The sequence below is a fragment of the Xenopus laevis genome, chromosome 7L (genome assembly GCF_017654675.1).
Source record: "Xenopus laevis strain J_2021 chromosome 7L, Xenopus_laevis_v10.1, whole genome shotgun sequence".
Classification (NCBI taxonomy): Eukaryota; Metazoa; Chordata; class Amphibia; order Anura; family Pipidae; genus Xenopus; species Xenopus laevis.
This window is the reverse complement of record NC_054383.1, coordinates 21,016,222-21,032,593: the sequence shown is the minus strand read 5'-3', so window position 1 is coordinate 21,032,593 and position 16,372 is coordinate 21,016,222. Positions and strand designations below refer to the sequence as shown.

Sequence of the window (16,372 nt, the reverse complement as noted above, 5' to 3'; positions counted from 1 at the left end):
TGCCATGAAAAAAATGCCCATAGCTTGCTACAAAAATAACAAATGACAAAACTATTTTTCGGCAGTTTCACAATTTTTTCACCGAAGCGAAAGGACAAATTCGCTGATCACTATCTATAGCCAATGCTCATGTACAGTAGATAGCACCTAATAGAGCCAAATACATTGTGGAAATATTCTGCTTATGCAGTTGGTCTTGCAGATACATAAGCCCATGTAATAGCTATAATGACATGGTTGCAAGAGTTGCAAAAGTGTCAATGTTTTGCATCTATGTTTTCACTTATGCTGGAATTTTATGGAAAATGCTGCATTGGTATATTGCGCCAATTTTTATACTTTGCACTTAATTTGCTCTTAGTAAATGAGGCACTTTTGTCATTTTAATTTTGTTTACCCCTGAGGGTCCCCTCTGAAACTTAGGGTCTAATGTGTTAGATCTTGTCAGGGAAATCCAATTACAGAAGACAAAATTAATTTGACACAAACTCACAAAGAATCAGAACTCACGAACAGGGAATTTCCAGTGTTATTATAGATTTGGGATCGTATTACATGAGAACATATGAGCACGGGAGTTACTGGTAGGAGAGCATAGACATATTGCTCCACAGTAAAGAAAAACAAAGAACTGCTCATACTGCCAAACAGGTGGCTCTGCCCTCAAGGCCAGGGTAGTAGAGACCAAGGGGCAAATTCACTAAGCGCCGAAGCGCCGAACGCTAGCGTCAATTCGCTCGCGTTGGGCATTTTCGTTACTTCGCAAATTCACTAACGAACGCTGGCGTAGATGCGCTAGTGTTACTTCGCACTCTTACGCCTGGCGAATTTTCGGTACGGACATAACTACGCAAATTAACTAACGCGCGCAGTGTACTGAACGCTACCTTTTACGCTAGACTTCCTTCGCCACCTCAGACCAGGCGAAGCGCAATAGAGTAGATAGGGATTGCTTCAAAAAAAGTCAAATTTTTTTCTAAGTCCCAAAAAACGCTGGCGTGCTTTCTACATTATGGGTGATAGGCTGAAAAAGATCGAAAAAAATTTTGGGGCTCCCCTCCTTCCCCCCTACATTTCCTGACTCATGGCAACTTACCTATACAGTGGGCACATGTGTAGGGCAAAATAAAAATTTTATTTGATGTTTTGAAGGTTTTCTAGGCATTTGTAGTGCTGATACGTATTCCTCCATTGAAATTTGAATTTGGCGCCGTATGCAAATTAACCATCGCTAGCGTAACTTCGCTTCACTTAGCGAATCAACGCTAGTGCAACTTCGCAACCTTACGCTACCCCTGAGCGCAACTTCGGATTTTAGTGAATTTGCGAAGCGCTGGCGAAACTACGCCTGGCGAAGTGTGGCGAAGTTACGCCTGGCGCAACTACGAACCTTAGTGAATTTGCCCCATAGAATCAGAACCCACGGACAGGGAATTTCCAGTGTTATTATAGATTTTGGATCGTATTACATGAGAACATATGAGCACGGGAGTTACTGGTAGGAGAGCATAGACATATTGCTCCACAGTACAGAAAAACAAAGAACTGCTCATACTGCCAAACAGGTGGCTCTGCCCTCATGGCCAGGGTAGTAGAGACCAAGGCTAGCGGGGAATCTACATACACAGAATTTTATTCTCTTTCAATCTCTATGACTTCCCTAAACCCAGTCATGAAGTGGTAAAATCTGTTGAAATTAATTTATATTATGTGATTTATTTTCTAGTTTGGACTGCAGGAATGTGCTGAAGTTCTGGACAAACAAGGATTAAATGGCTGCGCATTTTTAGTAAGTGTTTTATATCTTTCTATATCTTATATATTGCATATATCAGCTCCCTAATCTTAAAGTGATGCTGATTTTTATGTGACGTCAGGGGGGCTATGTGCTCTCATAAACTGCAGCCTGACTTTTTGTGCTCTGTTGACATCACAGGCTCTCTGCAGCCTACATTTTTATTTGTTGGGTGTGTATTGTTGGGGTGCTGTGTTGACCATCGCTCCAAAAAATGAGCATTGTCGTTTGCGCTGATGCATTAATAAAATAAGCTCTAAGTATCTAGAAATTTATCCAGTCAACATCACCTTGGAGTAAAAAGGATTTTGCTGTCAGTGGATGCTGGGAGTTGTAGTTCAATAAAACCGAGTGAGTTGCAGGTGTAGGGATAGCCACGGTTTCCATTGATTTATTCTGTTACATTTACTAATGTTATTTACTCACTAAACCAATGATAATAATAACTAACACCAGGGATGACTTTTAGCCTGGCTCCTTATCACTTCCAAACTCACACCATCCAACTCCAAAGGGGAGATGAAAACAAATGAAACTGCAAAGGGCATAAGTGGAGATCAGATTGAAATTGGAGTCATCTAGAACCTTAGATGTTTGCTACTTGCAGCAAGATCCAGCCTGTTGTGCTTTGTTTCAAGCACGGACTCAAGAGAACCCTAGAATTGCCAGAAGCCTGCCTGGGGGTTCACTTAGAAACTTATAGTTGCAGTAAATCTATACTAGTACCATTATTGATACCATGTATATAATGGCATCTACACACATTGCGGTAAGGAAATTATGTGCCGTAACTCGCATGCACTTCATGTCTATCCTGAAAAGTCCTACAGGTTCTCAGTCATCTGCATTTCCCATTGAGTCAATATTTACTTCCATTATTATTACTCGTTCTTTCTATAGAAGCCACGAAAAAGGTTTAAAGAGAAGCAACAGAACATCCATTGATAAAAGACTATGGGGCCTATTTGCAAATGTTCAAATTTCTATTTTTCTCACCAATCACATTTTTTCTTTATAAAAATTTGTGCTTTTTTGGTATTTCTCTAAAACTCTAAAAATTTCACTGAAATTTTTTTAAAGGAGAAGGAAAGGCTAAAACTAAGTAAGCTTTATCAGAAAGGTCTATATAAATACACCAGTAAACCCTCAAAGTAGTGCTGCTCTGAGTCCCCTGTCAAAAGAAACACAGCAGTTCTTTCCTTCTATTGTGTACTCATGGGCTTCTGTATCAGACTTCCTGTTTTCAGCATAAACCTACAGGGCTAGGGCTTGAGCATGCTCAGTTTGCTCCTCTCCCCCTCCCTCGTCCCCTCACTGCTGTAATCTGAGCTCAGAGCTATGAGTGAGCAGGGAGAGACTCAGGCAGGAAGTGATGTCACACCAAGCTAATATGGCAGCTGCTATCCTAAACAAATAGAGAGAGAGTTTCTAGAGCTGTTTACTCAGGTATGGTAAAGCATTCTGCAGAATAAATATAGTGTTATAGCTTGCACTATTGTGGCTTATCTATTGGCAATAAACTTCCTCTGTAGCTTTCCTTCTTTTCAAGTACCGGAGTGCTATATTTGCAGTACTTTTGACGAAGAGTCATTCCATGCAAGCTGCATTATTTAATAGGTCTCTGCTATTACGCTGGAGTTTCGCCTCTCCTGGTACACGTAAGGCCTCACATTTAAAGGGGAGCAATACTGAAAATAATAATCTGAACAGTAATATAGATTTCATAAAAATGAAAACATTTATTAAAATCGTTAGTATTTGTTTTTTTAGGAATTCACCGAATACAGGACATGCAGTATGCAGTTGCCCAAATTCAAGTAAACGCTTATGCTGAAAAATAAATATTTGAACTTTCCCTAACTAGATGCATAAAGGATATTGTCTTCCTTTAATTCCGCATTTCACACTTCAAAGTTTTGAAATTTCTCTTTTTTTCAGGTGTTTTTACTTGGTAGAAAGGCATCAGTTTCCAGTGCAACTTTTTTCACATATTGTCATTATTGTCCTTCAGGCTGACCATCCCTTCCCCTCCATGGGGGGCAGCCACCCCATTTTTTGTAGCACAGGTATAAATGGTCTATGTATTTCTACTGATTTTTAGCCCTTGCCTCTAACCTGTATAATTTGTGCCTCTATATTTTGTACTTTTTTTTTCTTCTAATCGTACTGTACTTTGATTGGCTGCAGTTTCTCGTCAAGGGAAGTACTGTTTTAGAATGACATTCCTGATACATGATCATTAGTCTTCTTTGGTCTCTAGGTATATAGTTGTCAACTCTTCCTCTTTGATGGCTTCAAACTGGATAGTCCCCTGTGTGACTTATTAGTCATTGTTAACACAATCTCTTCAGACTGTAAGCTCTTCTTCATCATTCACAGATATTTCTTCACTCTTGCATATCCAGTCATCCTTAATGTTTTCTGGGTATATTAGACATAGGTACTGTAAATTTGAAATATATATATAAATAAGAGAAATAAACTAATACGTAATAATGATAACTATATTCAAATATTTGTACAGTAGTGGCACAAATGTATAGACAATGTTGTTTGATTTACTTCCAATATTATACAGTAACTCATTCTTGCTAAAAAGCCACGAAAAAGGTTTAAAAAGAAGCGACAGATGAAAGACTATGGGGCCTAACTTCGAATTCCTATTTTTTCACGATTTTTTTTCTGTAGAAATTTCTGTTTTTTTTGTATTTCTCTAAAACTCAAAAAATTTAAGATTTATGAAGTGTAAAAACTACGAAAAACTCTAATACAAAACTTCTCCAAGTAAAAGCCGTTGAGGTCCCATAGAAGTCAATGGGAGCTGCGCTAATTCTATTGGACCTTTTTCAGAATTCCGATTTTCATGTTTTCCGATTTTATTTTCGCTAGTAATTGTCTAGAAATACTAAAATTTCTAAAGATTTTAGAGATTTTCGTATTTTTTAGCGCATCGTTCAGCATTTTATTCATGTGTGCTTTTTATATTCAGATCTTCTTATAAATGACATGGCTTTCGTTGTCTTAGAGAAAATTAGTTAATTTGTGGTTTTAAATACTTTTAAAATCATTCAAATGAGAATGGGCCTCCCAACGTTCCAATAAAAAATGATATTTGTGATCTAGTGGATATTATTGAGGGTCTTGGTTTTTCAATATAATCCAAAATGTGGCATTTTAGCGAATTCATTTTGTGACCCTGTATCATCAGTGTTTTAAGTGAGAGAGCAGTCAATGGGAAAAGGCTTTCAAATCATTATTAAAATTCTATAAGTAAATTATCATATCTGGTCGGAAAACGAATTGTCCTAAATTCAAGGAGAACGCATTTGAAAAACAAAATGACATAATGGGCCTGATTTAAGGATGTTTGAGTCTTCGGGTACAAAAACCATGCGGGAGTTTTCTTTCCCCTGAGCAGGTTTTTTACAAAAACACCCAAAACCTGCTGAGCTTTTCAGTTTTTTAATTGGGGAGGAACCCAGTCAGCATTATGCCAAGCTATTCAAAGGAAGAAACCCAGGTTTGGACTGGGCCATCCCAGACCAGCTCCCTGCATGGAACTTTTGTCCCTGACCTCCCTCTCTGACCCCAGGTGTGGCCCTACAAAAGAATTGGTACAGGCGGGAGGCCGCAGAGGGGTTGCGGCTAGATTGGGGGCCCAGAGGGAACTTTGCAGCTTGGGCTGGGGGGCAGAAGGGGCTATGTGGCTGGGATGGGAGCCAGGGAGGTGTGGGGGCCACCCAGGTCTGATGCCAAAGAAACCACATGAGAGTTTAGGAAATGTCTCATTGTTTTTGTACCCGAAGGCTTGAGCATTTTTAAATCGGGTCCCCAGTGTATGAAATGGTATAATATGTTCACACTGACCTGAAGTTCTTGGGCAAATGTGAGTTTATAGCAGCAAAGGCCAACCATTATTACCCACTCATGGATGGCAAAAAATGTGTGCTAAAAAAAATAAAAACACTGCTTTGTAACACACAAATGCTATGAATAACCTGTGAAATATATATATATATATATATATATATATATATATATATACACACAAGTATATAACGATATATAAATATATATATATATATATATATATATATATATATATATAGATATATATATATATATATAGATATATATATATATATATATATAGATATAAATGTATAAAACGATAAGTAACAAAAATGAATAACAATAAAGTTATAGCCTCACATACTAAAGGTTTTTCCTCTGTGTTCAAGGATATGGATAGCATTTTATAAATGGAAATTAGTGATGGGCGAATTTCTCCCGTTTCGCATTGCCGAAAAAATTTGCGTAAAATCTGAAATTTTCACAAAAAAATGTGAAAATCTGAAATTGACGAAAAAGCTTTTGACGCTGCAGTTAAAGTCAATGGGCATCCGAATAGTGTTGGCGCAGGACGACTTTGACGCAAGCGACTTTTCATACGCGTCTCCAGAATTTTTTTGACGCCGACGAAATTTTGCAGGAGATTCGCAAATTTATTCGCCAGCAGCAAACCATGGAAATTTGCTGCGAATTCGTGCCAGACAATTTTATTCGCCCATCACTAATGGTAAGGCTTTCACTAGGCCAGAGGGTGCAACAAATTACTCCCAATTATTGCTACATTTCAGGTGCCAATGGGTTATGGGAGTTGCTTTTCAAAAGCATGGAGGTTTCCATGTTGGACATATAATACAGGCCTCAGATCAACTGATTCCAAATAAGTAAAACAATAAAAGCTTACACATAAAGGCCAAAGAAGACCTTTCTATCTGTCCCATGTCTCCTAAAGGTGCAAGAAAATTCTAAATGTTATCGTTAAAAATCGACATAGCATTTAGTTAAAATCTTACCATATCATTTTGGTTGCAAGTCTTCAACAATGTGCAATCCATCTGCTTGAATACACCGACTGAAAGTTTCATATATTAAGGAAAAATACATTGCTAACAAACTACAGGTATAGGATCCATTAACCCGGTAACCTGTTATCCAGAACAGGTTAGCTCAGAATTACGGAACACCCATCTCCCTTAGACTCCATTTGAATTAAATAATTCTAAATGTTTACAATGATTACCTCTTTCTGTGTAGTTAAGAAACCTAATTGGAGGCAATAACATCCTATTTGGTTTATTTTATGTTTAAATGATTTTTAGTAGGCTTAAAGGGATACTGTCATGGGAAAACATTTTTTTTCAAAACGCATCAGTTAATAGTGCTGCTCCAGAAGAATTCTGCACTGTAATCCATTTCTCAAAAGAGCAAACAGATTTTTTTATATTAGATTTTTTGAAATCTTACATGGGGCTAGACATATTGTCAGTTTCATGTGACTTGAGCTCTGATAAACTTCAGTCACTCTTTACTGCTGTACTGCAAGAGTGATATCAACCCCCCCCCTTTCCCCCAGCAGCCTAACAACAGAACAATGGGAAGGTAACCAGATAACAGCTCCCTAACACAAGATAACAGCTGCCTGGTAGATCTAAGAACAGTAAAAGCCAAGTCCCACTGAGACTGATTCAGTTACATTAAAGGGATACTGTCATGGGATAAAAAAAATTTTTCAAAATGAATCCGTTAATAGTGCTGCTCCAGCAGAATTCTGCACTGAAATCCATTTCTCAAAAGAGCAAACAGATTTTTTTATATTCTATTTTGAAATCTGACATGGGGCTAGACATATTGTCAATTTCCCAGCTGCCCCAAGTCATGTGACTTGTGCTCTGATAAACTTCAGTCACTCTTTACTGCTGTACTGCAAGTTAGAGTGATATCACCCCCTCCCTTTCCCCCCCAGCAGCCAAACAAAAGAACAATGGGAAGGTAACCAGATAGCAGCTCCCTAACACAAGATAACAGCTGCCTGGTAGATCTAAGAACAACACTCAATAGTAAAACCCATGTCCCACTGAGACACATTCAGTTACATTGAGAAGGAAAAACAGCAGCCTGCCAGAAAGCATTTCTCTCCTAAAGTGCAGGCACAAGTCACATGACTGGGGGCAGCTGGGAAATTGACAAAATGTCTAGCCCCATGTCAGATTTTAAAATTGAATATAAAAAAATCTGTTTGCTCTTTTGAGAAATGGATTTCAGTGCAGAATTCTGCTGGAGCAGCACTATTAACTGATTCATTTTGAAAAAAAATGTTTTTCCCATGACAGTATCCCTTTAAGTAGGAGAGATAACAGCCTGCCAGAAAGTAGTTCCATCCTAAAGTGCAGGCACAAGTTACATGACTGAGGCAGCTGGGAAACTGACATTATGTCTAGCCCCATGTCAGATTTCAAAATTGAATATAAAAAAATCTTTGAGAATTGGATTCATGTGCAGAATTCTGCTGGAGCAGCACTATTTGCGTTTTGAAAAAAACATGTTTTCCCATGACAGTATCCCGTTAAGGTATGGAAGGTCCCTTATCCAGAAAACCCCAGGCCCCGAGCTTTCTGGATTATAGGTCCATACCTGTATTATAAAAATGTTTTCTTTAATTAGCATACCCTATTGGGTTTATTTAGGGGGCACATTTACTAAGCTCGAGTGAAGGATTCGAAGTAAAAAAACGTCAAATTTCGAAGGTTTTTTTTGGGGTACTTCGACCATCGAATAGGCTACTACGACCTTCGTTTACGAATTAGACTTCGATTCGAACGATTCGAAGTAAAAATCGTTCGACTATTCGACCATTCGATAGTCGAAGTACTGTCTCTTTAAATAAAACTTCGACACATACTTCGCTAGTTTAAACCTACCGAGATACAATGTTAGCCTTTGGGGACCTTCCCCATTACTTTTCTAAGGTTTTTTTGATCGAAGGAAAATCCTTTGATCGATCGATTAAAAATCCTTCGAATCAATTTCATTGATTTTTCCTTCGATCGTTCGATCGTAGGATTTGCGGTAAATCCTTCGAATTCGATATTCGAATTCGTAGGATTTACTTCGAAGGGTCGAATTCGAGGGTTTATTAACCCTCGATATTCGACCCTTAGTAAATGTGCCCCTTAATGTTTACATGATTTTCTAGTAGACTTAAGGAATGAAGATCCAAATTACAGAAAGATCTGTTATCCAGAAATACCCAGGTCCTGAGCATTCTGATAACAGGTAAATATAAGGAATATAATAAGTGTTCTACTGAGAATAAACACATACAATTTCAGCTATACATACAATAATCATGCACATCAATTATATAAAATTCAAGATAACACTAGTGAAATGAGCACAGGATGGACTTTTGCAAAAAAAAAATTATTTTTGCAGAAAAACCGTGAAGGATACACGTTACTATTGGAACTGTAGTGATGACAGTAATTCGTATCCGCGTCATGTAATAATGATCCCACCAACTGGCTGACTTGCAGTACTGAATAGTGTGACAGATGTTGTACACGGCTCCTACTCCAAAGCCCAAAAAGGCTCCCACTAAATGAATCCGGCTCGATATAAGTGACTACAAAATAAACACACAAGTTACTCCCCTGATCTTTCTATGCTTCCCTATTTGTATTAAAAGGGTGGCTCGCCTAAAAGTTAACTTTTAATATGTTATAGAACAGCCAATTCTAAACAACTTTTCAATTGGTCTTCATTATTTCTTTCTTTACAGTTTTCGCATTAATTGCCTTTTTCAACTGATTCTCTCCAGCTTTCAAATGGGGGTCACCGAACCCATTTAAACAACAAACGCTCTGAAAAGCTACACATTTTTGTTACTGCTACTTTTTATGATATCATCTTTCTATTCAGGGCCTCTCCTATTCATATCCCAGTCTCTTGTGTGCATTGTTGCTAGGATTATTTGGACCCTAGCAACCAGATCACTGAAATTGCAAACTGGAGTGCTGCTGAATGAAAAGCTAAATAACTCAAAAGCCACAAATAATAAAAAATAAAAACCAGTTTCAAATTGTCTCAGAATATCACTCTTTACATCATACTAAAAGTTAATTTAAAGGTGAACAACCCCTTTAAGAGAGAATATTGAATAAAGATTGCTGTCACTGTACAATGTACAAATGGAATGTGATCACTTGATTCAACCTTGAGCTTTCTAGTGAAACAAAATGAGCATTTAGCACTGGGGAATCTTATCAATGCTTTCTCACATAATATCCAGAAAACGCTTATCAAAGTCCGAATTTGTCTCAATATTTTCTGCTACAAACTCCGATCAAATCTGCTCGGGTAGTTTATGCTTATTAATTATTACATTTAAAATTAAAATTAGGTTTTCGTGAAAATATTCGATTTTCATGATTTTTTCGGATTTTTCACCCAAAAACTTCGAGGCAATGCAAGAAACCCAGCGCACATCAAAAAATCACGGGAACTTCTCCCATTGACTTATATGCAACTTCAAAGGGTCTGAGATGCCGGATTTTCAGATTCTGACTTTTCTATCCTTGGGGTTTAATAAATTCTGAAAAATTTGTGATTTTTTAAAAGTCCGATTTTATAAAAACAAAACACTAATTCTTCGTGATTTTTGCATTCTGAGTTTAGTAAATAACAGCCCAGGTTTAGGTCAGTGGTGTAACTAGAGTGCGCCGGGCACCCTCTGCCCTACCCACATCCTGCATTTGCCCTGACTCCACCCACTCCTGCCCCGAGTGTGTCCCCCTTCCTCATCACAGGTAAGAGAGCGACTGGGGAGGAGGGTATTTTTTTAAGCTATAGAGGAAGCAGACCCTGCAGGGCCCCCTGTTCCCGGGCCCCCCTGCTACTGTGGGGTCTGCTTCCTCTATAGTTACGCCACTGGTTTTAGGAATGTAAAGTCACATACCGAAACGTGTGTAGCTAAGAGCATTCCAAAACAGGCCAGAATTCCAAGGAATAACATGATTATGTTGCAAGCCCCACTTGATTTGGGATGGTAAATCTTCCTGTATTTAAACTCTGAATAATATATTACAGCATCTAAAGAGAAAAAATGTTTGTGTTATGAAAACACATCACATATAAAATTTCAGTTTTTTTTTTAATTCTAGCGCGAGGCCTTTCTTTCAAGCTGGAAACCAGATACCCAGGCTTGGGCTGAATATAAATTTCATATCGTAAGCTGTTTTGGGCAGGACCCTTTTACCTCTTGAATCAGTTGTTTTTTTAGTTTGAGAAGGGCATCTCCCATAGACTCCATTTTATTCAAATGATTAAAAAATTTTTTTAAATGATTTCCTTTTTCTCTGTAATAATAAAACAGTAGCTTATACTTGATCCCGAGCATTCTGGATAATAGGTGAGATAGTAGACATAAAATATGGCATTCCAAATTATGGAAAGATCCCTTATCCTAGGTCCCAAAAATTCTGTAATAATAATAATAATATGTTGGGCATTTTAGTATGTTATAAAATGTCTTATTCTTTTATTTTTTTATTTTACATTTTGAATAATTTCCCTTCCTTTCTGCCTTTTTCCAGCTGCCTCTCTGGTTATTGGGGTGTCACTGACCCTAAAAGTCAATATACCATTGCTTTATAAGCCTACTATTTTTTTAAACTTTTCATTAATATCTTTCTATCCATGCCCTCTCCTATTTATCTTCCCATTTGTAATTATAATTGTTTTCTGGTTGGTAAATTGGATCCTAGCAACCAGATAGATGCATACATTCCAAACTGGAAGCTGCTGAACAAAAGAGCTAAATAATTTAGAAAATCACAAAAAATGTTTAAAAATCAACTGCGCATTGTAACTGTCTATATCAAACTAAAATGTAATTTAAAATAGAACCGACCCTAAGTTAATGAACTCCATTATTTTCTTAAATAAAATAAATAGGTGACATCAATATCATTCCCCATGTAACATATCAGATGGAAATATGGAGATGTGAAATTATTTATTGTGCATACAGAGGAATCAGGAGTGGCCAATAATATATATATATTATTGCCCACTCCTGAACATATATATTCATTATTCTGTACGCTGGTTCCATCTCCCACTCTGTGAACAGGCACACTTAAGAGTACCATACACAGGCCAATAAATACTGCTAACCCTGTGCCTCTATTTGAGACCCACCGACGGGCATGTCTAGCCAATATCTGGCTAAAATTTGGGCAGATATCAATTGGGAAGGTTTAATTTCCTGTACAACAAGGACCACATCACCCCATTGATGCCGCCCTCACCCAACGGGCCTGTAGGTCTTTCTCTATGACCAGGCCAACAATGAAATCAGTCCAATTTGGCCGAGTGTTTGGCAAAATCAGGCACAAATCTTCTGGTTTGGCAACTTCACCAAACGAGACGTTCTGTAGGTGAATGTATCAGAGCCCTGTTTTCAAACAATGTAATACTGGTAATACTGGTAGTGTTACTTACCTAGACAGCTGGTAATAGTGAACGCAACTTCTGTAAAGATCACCTCTGGAAAATACTTTGCTATTCCGCTAAACAATAAATTGAAAGGAAATATGAATTTATCTTTTTCTAGTTTCCACTTATACCTACAATGCACTAATCACGTGCTACAATATGGGCAACATTTCTTGAGTTGCAGCCTCTAATTATACAGGTATTGGATCCGTTATCCAGAAAGCTCCAAATTACAGAAAGACCATAGACTCCATTTTATACAAAAACATTTTTTTTAAAAAAAAAAGATGTCCTTTTCTTCTGTAATTATAAAACAGTATCTTGTTCTTGATCCAAACTAAGTTATAATTAATCCTTATTGGAAGCAAAACCAGCCTATTGAGTTTATTTAATGTTTACATGATTTTCTAGTAGAGGTATGAAGATCCAAATTACAGAAAGACGCATTATCCGAAATACCCCAGGTCCCGAGCATTCTGGATAACAGGTCTCATTTCTTTAATGGCCATTTTAGTTGGTCTTACACAAACAGTATAGATAGTGATGGGCGAATTTGCGCCGGTTTGCTTCGCTGAAAAATTTGCGAATTTCGTGCGAAATTCGTGAAACGGCGAAAAATTCGCAAAATGGCGCCAGCGTCTTGTTTTTGACGCCGGCGTCTGTTTTGCGGAAAAAAAATTTTTTTGACGCCGGCAAATTTTCGCGGGCGTTTCGCAAATTTATTCGCTGGCGGCGAATCACGCAAATTCGCCGCGAATTCGCGCCTGGCGAATAAATTCGCCCATCAGTAAGTATAGACAAAAAATCCTCTCTCTGCTTATCTCTGCCATATATATATATATATATATACATATATATATATATATATATACCTTCGACTACGACTTCGACTACGACTTCGAATCGAACGTTTCAAACTAAAAATCGTTTGACCATTCGATAGTCGAAGTACTGTCTCTTTAAAAAAAACTTTGACTACCTACTTCGCCACCTAAAACCTACCGAGCACCAATGTTAGCCTATGGGGACCTTCCTCATAAGCTTTCTAAGTAATATCTGATCGAAGGAAAATCCTTCGATCGATGGATTAAAATCCCTCGAATTGTTCGATACGAACGATTTTTCCTTCGATTGTTCGATCGAACTAAATGCGGTAAATCCTTCGACTTCGATATTCGAAGTCGAAGGATTTTACTTTGATGGTCAAATATCGAGGGTTAATTAACCCTCGATATTTGACCCATAGTAAATGTGCCCCTATATATATATATAGATGCTAGAGGACAGCAGCAGTCAAAATTCCTTATGTGTCCTAATCCACATATAATAATTGTGTACAAATGTGACAGTATTGGTTTCTCTGAGCCTCAATCAGAACATTAAACATCACAAAACAATGCGCATTCCATAGACTTACCTTATGTACGGCACGAATGTGTTTATGTGCCCGAAGCGCAGAGCTATAACATACGCAATTCCAAGACTGATAAAAATCCAAACAGTACAAAGTATTGGTAAGAAGTATAAACTTTTGACACAGCAGTTTTTCATGGTTTGCTAAAGAATAAGGAAATATATAATATAAGAATATTAAAATGACTTAAGAAGGTGAAATGTGAATCCGTTTTATTCACTAGCATGTGTGTCACCTCTACAATGTCACTTATTGACACCTCTGTGATGTCACTGGTTTTCTCGCTGTCGTTACAGGCAAGTTTGGAAAATTGGTCCTTTTTAGTCTGACTCACTACCTGAGCCATGTCCCCCCAAATATCTACTAATACTCCCCACCCAAAGCCTGGGAATGCTGAATGGATGATTCCTGTTTTTTTCAGGATTCAGATTTGCCCAAATCCTTACTGTTCAGCTGAACCAGACCCAAACCCTTAAGACCATGTGCCTTTAAAGCACCTTGGCAGCTTAAGCCGACAAATGGGAGAAGAAACACATTTTTTACGGCGTAAGTATTGGATTGAATCCAGAAATGATAGATTTAATGCAGCCACAATTATCTGGTATGGCATCCATTATCTGAAAACCCGAATTCAATAATTCAAATTATTAAAAATGATTTCCTTTTTCATTGTAATAATACAACAGTACCTTGTACTGGTTCCCAACCAAGATCAAATTAACCCTTTTTGAAAGCATAACAAACCTATTAACTTTTAGTAGACTTAAGATATGGAGATCCAAATTACAGAAAGACCCCTTATCTGGAAAACCCCAGGGCCTGAGCATTCTGGATAACAGGTTCCATGCCTGTAAAAGGATTGCAGAACAAAGGGATCACTGATATTGGCCAGAAAAAAATCAAGGTTTCGTTAACTCTTAAGTCCAGTGGCGTAACTACCGAGGGAGCAGGGGGTGTGATTGGACCAGGGCGCGCACCCCCTCAGGGCACCCCGGCAGCTTGCACGCCACTGCACACATGCAGAAAACAGCGTCCGGCCCCGCCCCCTCTAGTTACGTAACTGCGTAAATCTACTAAAAAATCATTTAGGTTGGTGGCACACACGGCGTTCCAGGGAGATTAGTCGCCCAGCGACAAATCTCCTCTTCTTCGGGCAATTAATCTCCCTGAAATGCCTTCCCGCAGGCTAGAATCACTTTGAGTGACGAGGAAACTTCGGAAAACCGAAGAGATCCAAGTGCCATCCTGCCGGCTATTCAAATTCTATCCGGCGGGAAGGCATTCCCGGGAGATGATTTACCCGCTGGGCGACTAATCTTCCCGGAACGATACGTGTGCCACTACCCTTAAACATTAAATACACCCAATAGGGTTGTTTTGCTTCCAAGTACAAGTACAAGGTACTGTTTTATTATTATAAAGAAAAAGAAAATCATTTTTAAACAATTGATGGAAGATGGCCTTCCCGTAATTCGGAGCTTTCTGGATAACAGGTTGACGGATAACAGATCCCATACCTGTACTTATCTTCTAAGTCAATCCCCGTCTATACTTATTGGGGAGACACAATTCTTAAGGGTCGAATTTTGAATTCATGTGTTTTTTTAAACTCCCTTAAATTCTAATGAATTCGAAATTCGACTTGCCACAATGTAATAATAAAATCAAATTTTTAAAACTCGGACAAATATTTGAATTTTTTTTAAAAACTCAAAATGAATTTGGATAATTCCCTAGTCGAATTTGAGAGTTTTAACCATTAAAAAAAAAAAAAAAAATTTCAATTAGAATTTTCAATTCGACCCTTAATAAATCTGACCCCTACGGGGCACATTTACTTAGCTCGAGTGAGGGATTAGAATGAAAAATAGTTAGAATTTCAAAGTTTTTTTTTTTGGCTACTTCGACCATCGAATTGGCTAGTTAGACCTTCGACTACGACTTTGAATTGAACGATTCTAACTAAAAATCGTTCGACTATTCGACCATTCGATGGTCGAAAGTACTGTCTCTTTTAAAAAAACTTCGACTACCTACTACAAAAAGCGAAATAACCGGAAAAAAAACATTTTAAAAAACTACAATTTCAAACTTTCTCAGAATTGCACTAAAAGTTTGTTTTAAGGTGAACAACCCCTTTAGAAAACAAATGATTATTCTTCACATCAACAACATTGCAACAACTCTAACTTCTTCAGTCTATTCCACGAGACTGTGATAAATAATATTAATAATAATAAAAGATTTTACAGAATAATTTGGTGAAAAAAAGAGACTTATAGAATTGATACCTATATAGAATTATAGTAATATATATATATATATATATATATATATATAGTACACCATATATATTATATTTATACAACAATGAGAGTTCCTTTCAGACCAGAGATTGTCAGAACTGGCCCTCGGTGTTACCTTTGCTCAGCAAGTATATAATAATCCTGTGGTTGAATATACATGGACAGCCGAGATGTTTTCCTGGGGGCTTTTTCCTAAGAAGAAGCAGCAACAAGGCAGCATTTAACCGCTTTATAATCCCCTCACCCCAGTTCCAGAAAGATACAAACAAATAACCCGGACTTGCGCAATTTCCTTTTCTCTGTTCAGATGATAAAACTTGGATTTGTTTACAAATTGCATAATGAATCAAATGAACTTTTCTCCAGTCCGTTTGCTGGAAAAGAAGAAATGGAATGTATAAAAAGAACACATTGTCCGGGTGTGTTTATACAGGGCTGTACATTTTCCCAATAAATGAATCGTACAGACGGGAAACACAAGCTTTCCAAACAATATTAAGCAACATTTAATAA

General features: G+C 37.7%; 2 protein-coding genes across 7 annotated transcripts in view; one reads left to right on the top strand and one right to left on the bottom strand.

The window, feature by feature from the left end:
* blnk.L (B cell linker L homeolog) overlaps positions 1–16,372 on the top strand; it is a 163,774-nt gene that overhangs the window by 11,961 nt on the left and 135,441 nt on the right. For all 4 annotated transcript variants that reach the window (XM_041568410.1, XM_041568408.1, XM_041568409.1 and 1 more), the window contains exon 2: positions 1,727–1,789. In XM_041568410.1, coding sequence (XP_041424344.1) covers positions 1,727–1,789 — 63 coding nt within the window. The remainder of the gene's footprint in view (positions 1–1,726; positions 1,790–16,372) is intronic.
* Positions 3,875–16,176, bottom strand: LOC108696132 (DNA damage-regulated autophagy modulator protein 1). Of its 3 annotated transcripts, XM_018225201.2 has the most exons (8): positions 15,975–16,162; positions 13,557–13,696; positions 12,146–12,213; positions 10,599–10,732; positions 9,095–9,266; positions 6,658–6,716; positions 5,663–5,743; positions 3,875–4,238 (listed from the first exon to the last, which is right to left on the bottom strand). In XM_018225201.2, exons 2-8 carry the CDS (start codon positions 13,688–13,690, stop codon positions 4,143–4,145), a joined length of 744 nt encoding a protein of 247 aa, XP_018080690.1. In that variant the 5' UTR covers positions 13,691–13,696; positions 15,975–16,162; the 3' UTR covers positions 3,875–4,142. The 3 variants fall into 3 exon arrangements, with proteins under 3 accessions (XP_018080690.1, XP_041424587.1, XP_041424588.1); XM_041568653.1 differs by lacking the exon at positions 5,663–5,743 and having other exon boundaries at positions 15,975–16,176; XM_041568654.1 differs by lacking the exon at positions 13,557–13,696 and having other exon boundaries at positions 15,975–16,169.

What these genes read in the sequence shown, in the direction of transcription:
- LOC108696132 (XM_018225201.2), bottom strand. Translation starts at nt 13,690, where the DNA reads ATGAAAAACTGCTGTGTCAAAAGTTTATACTTCTTACCAATACTTTGT. An exon ending in TACAGTTCCAATAGTAACGT is followed by an intron (nt 6,717 to 9,094) that starts GTATCCTTCACG and finishes TGAAACTTTCAG; the next exon opens with TCGGTGTATTCAAGCAGATG. An exon ending in CATTTGCCCAAGAACTTCAG is followed by an intron (nt 4,239 to 5,662) that starts GTCAGTGTGAAC and finishes TCAAATTTACAG; the next exon opens with TACCTATGTCTAATATACCC.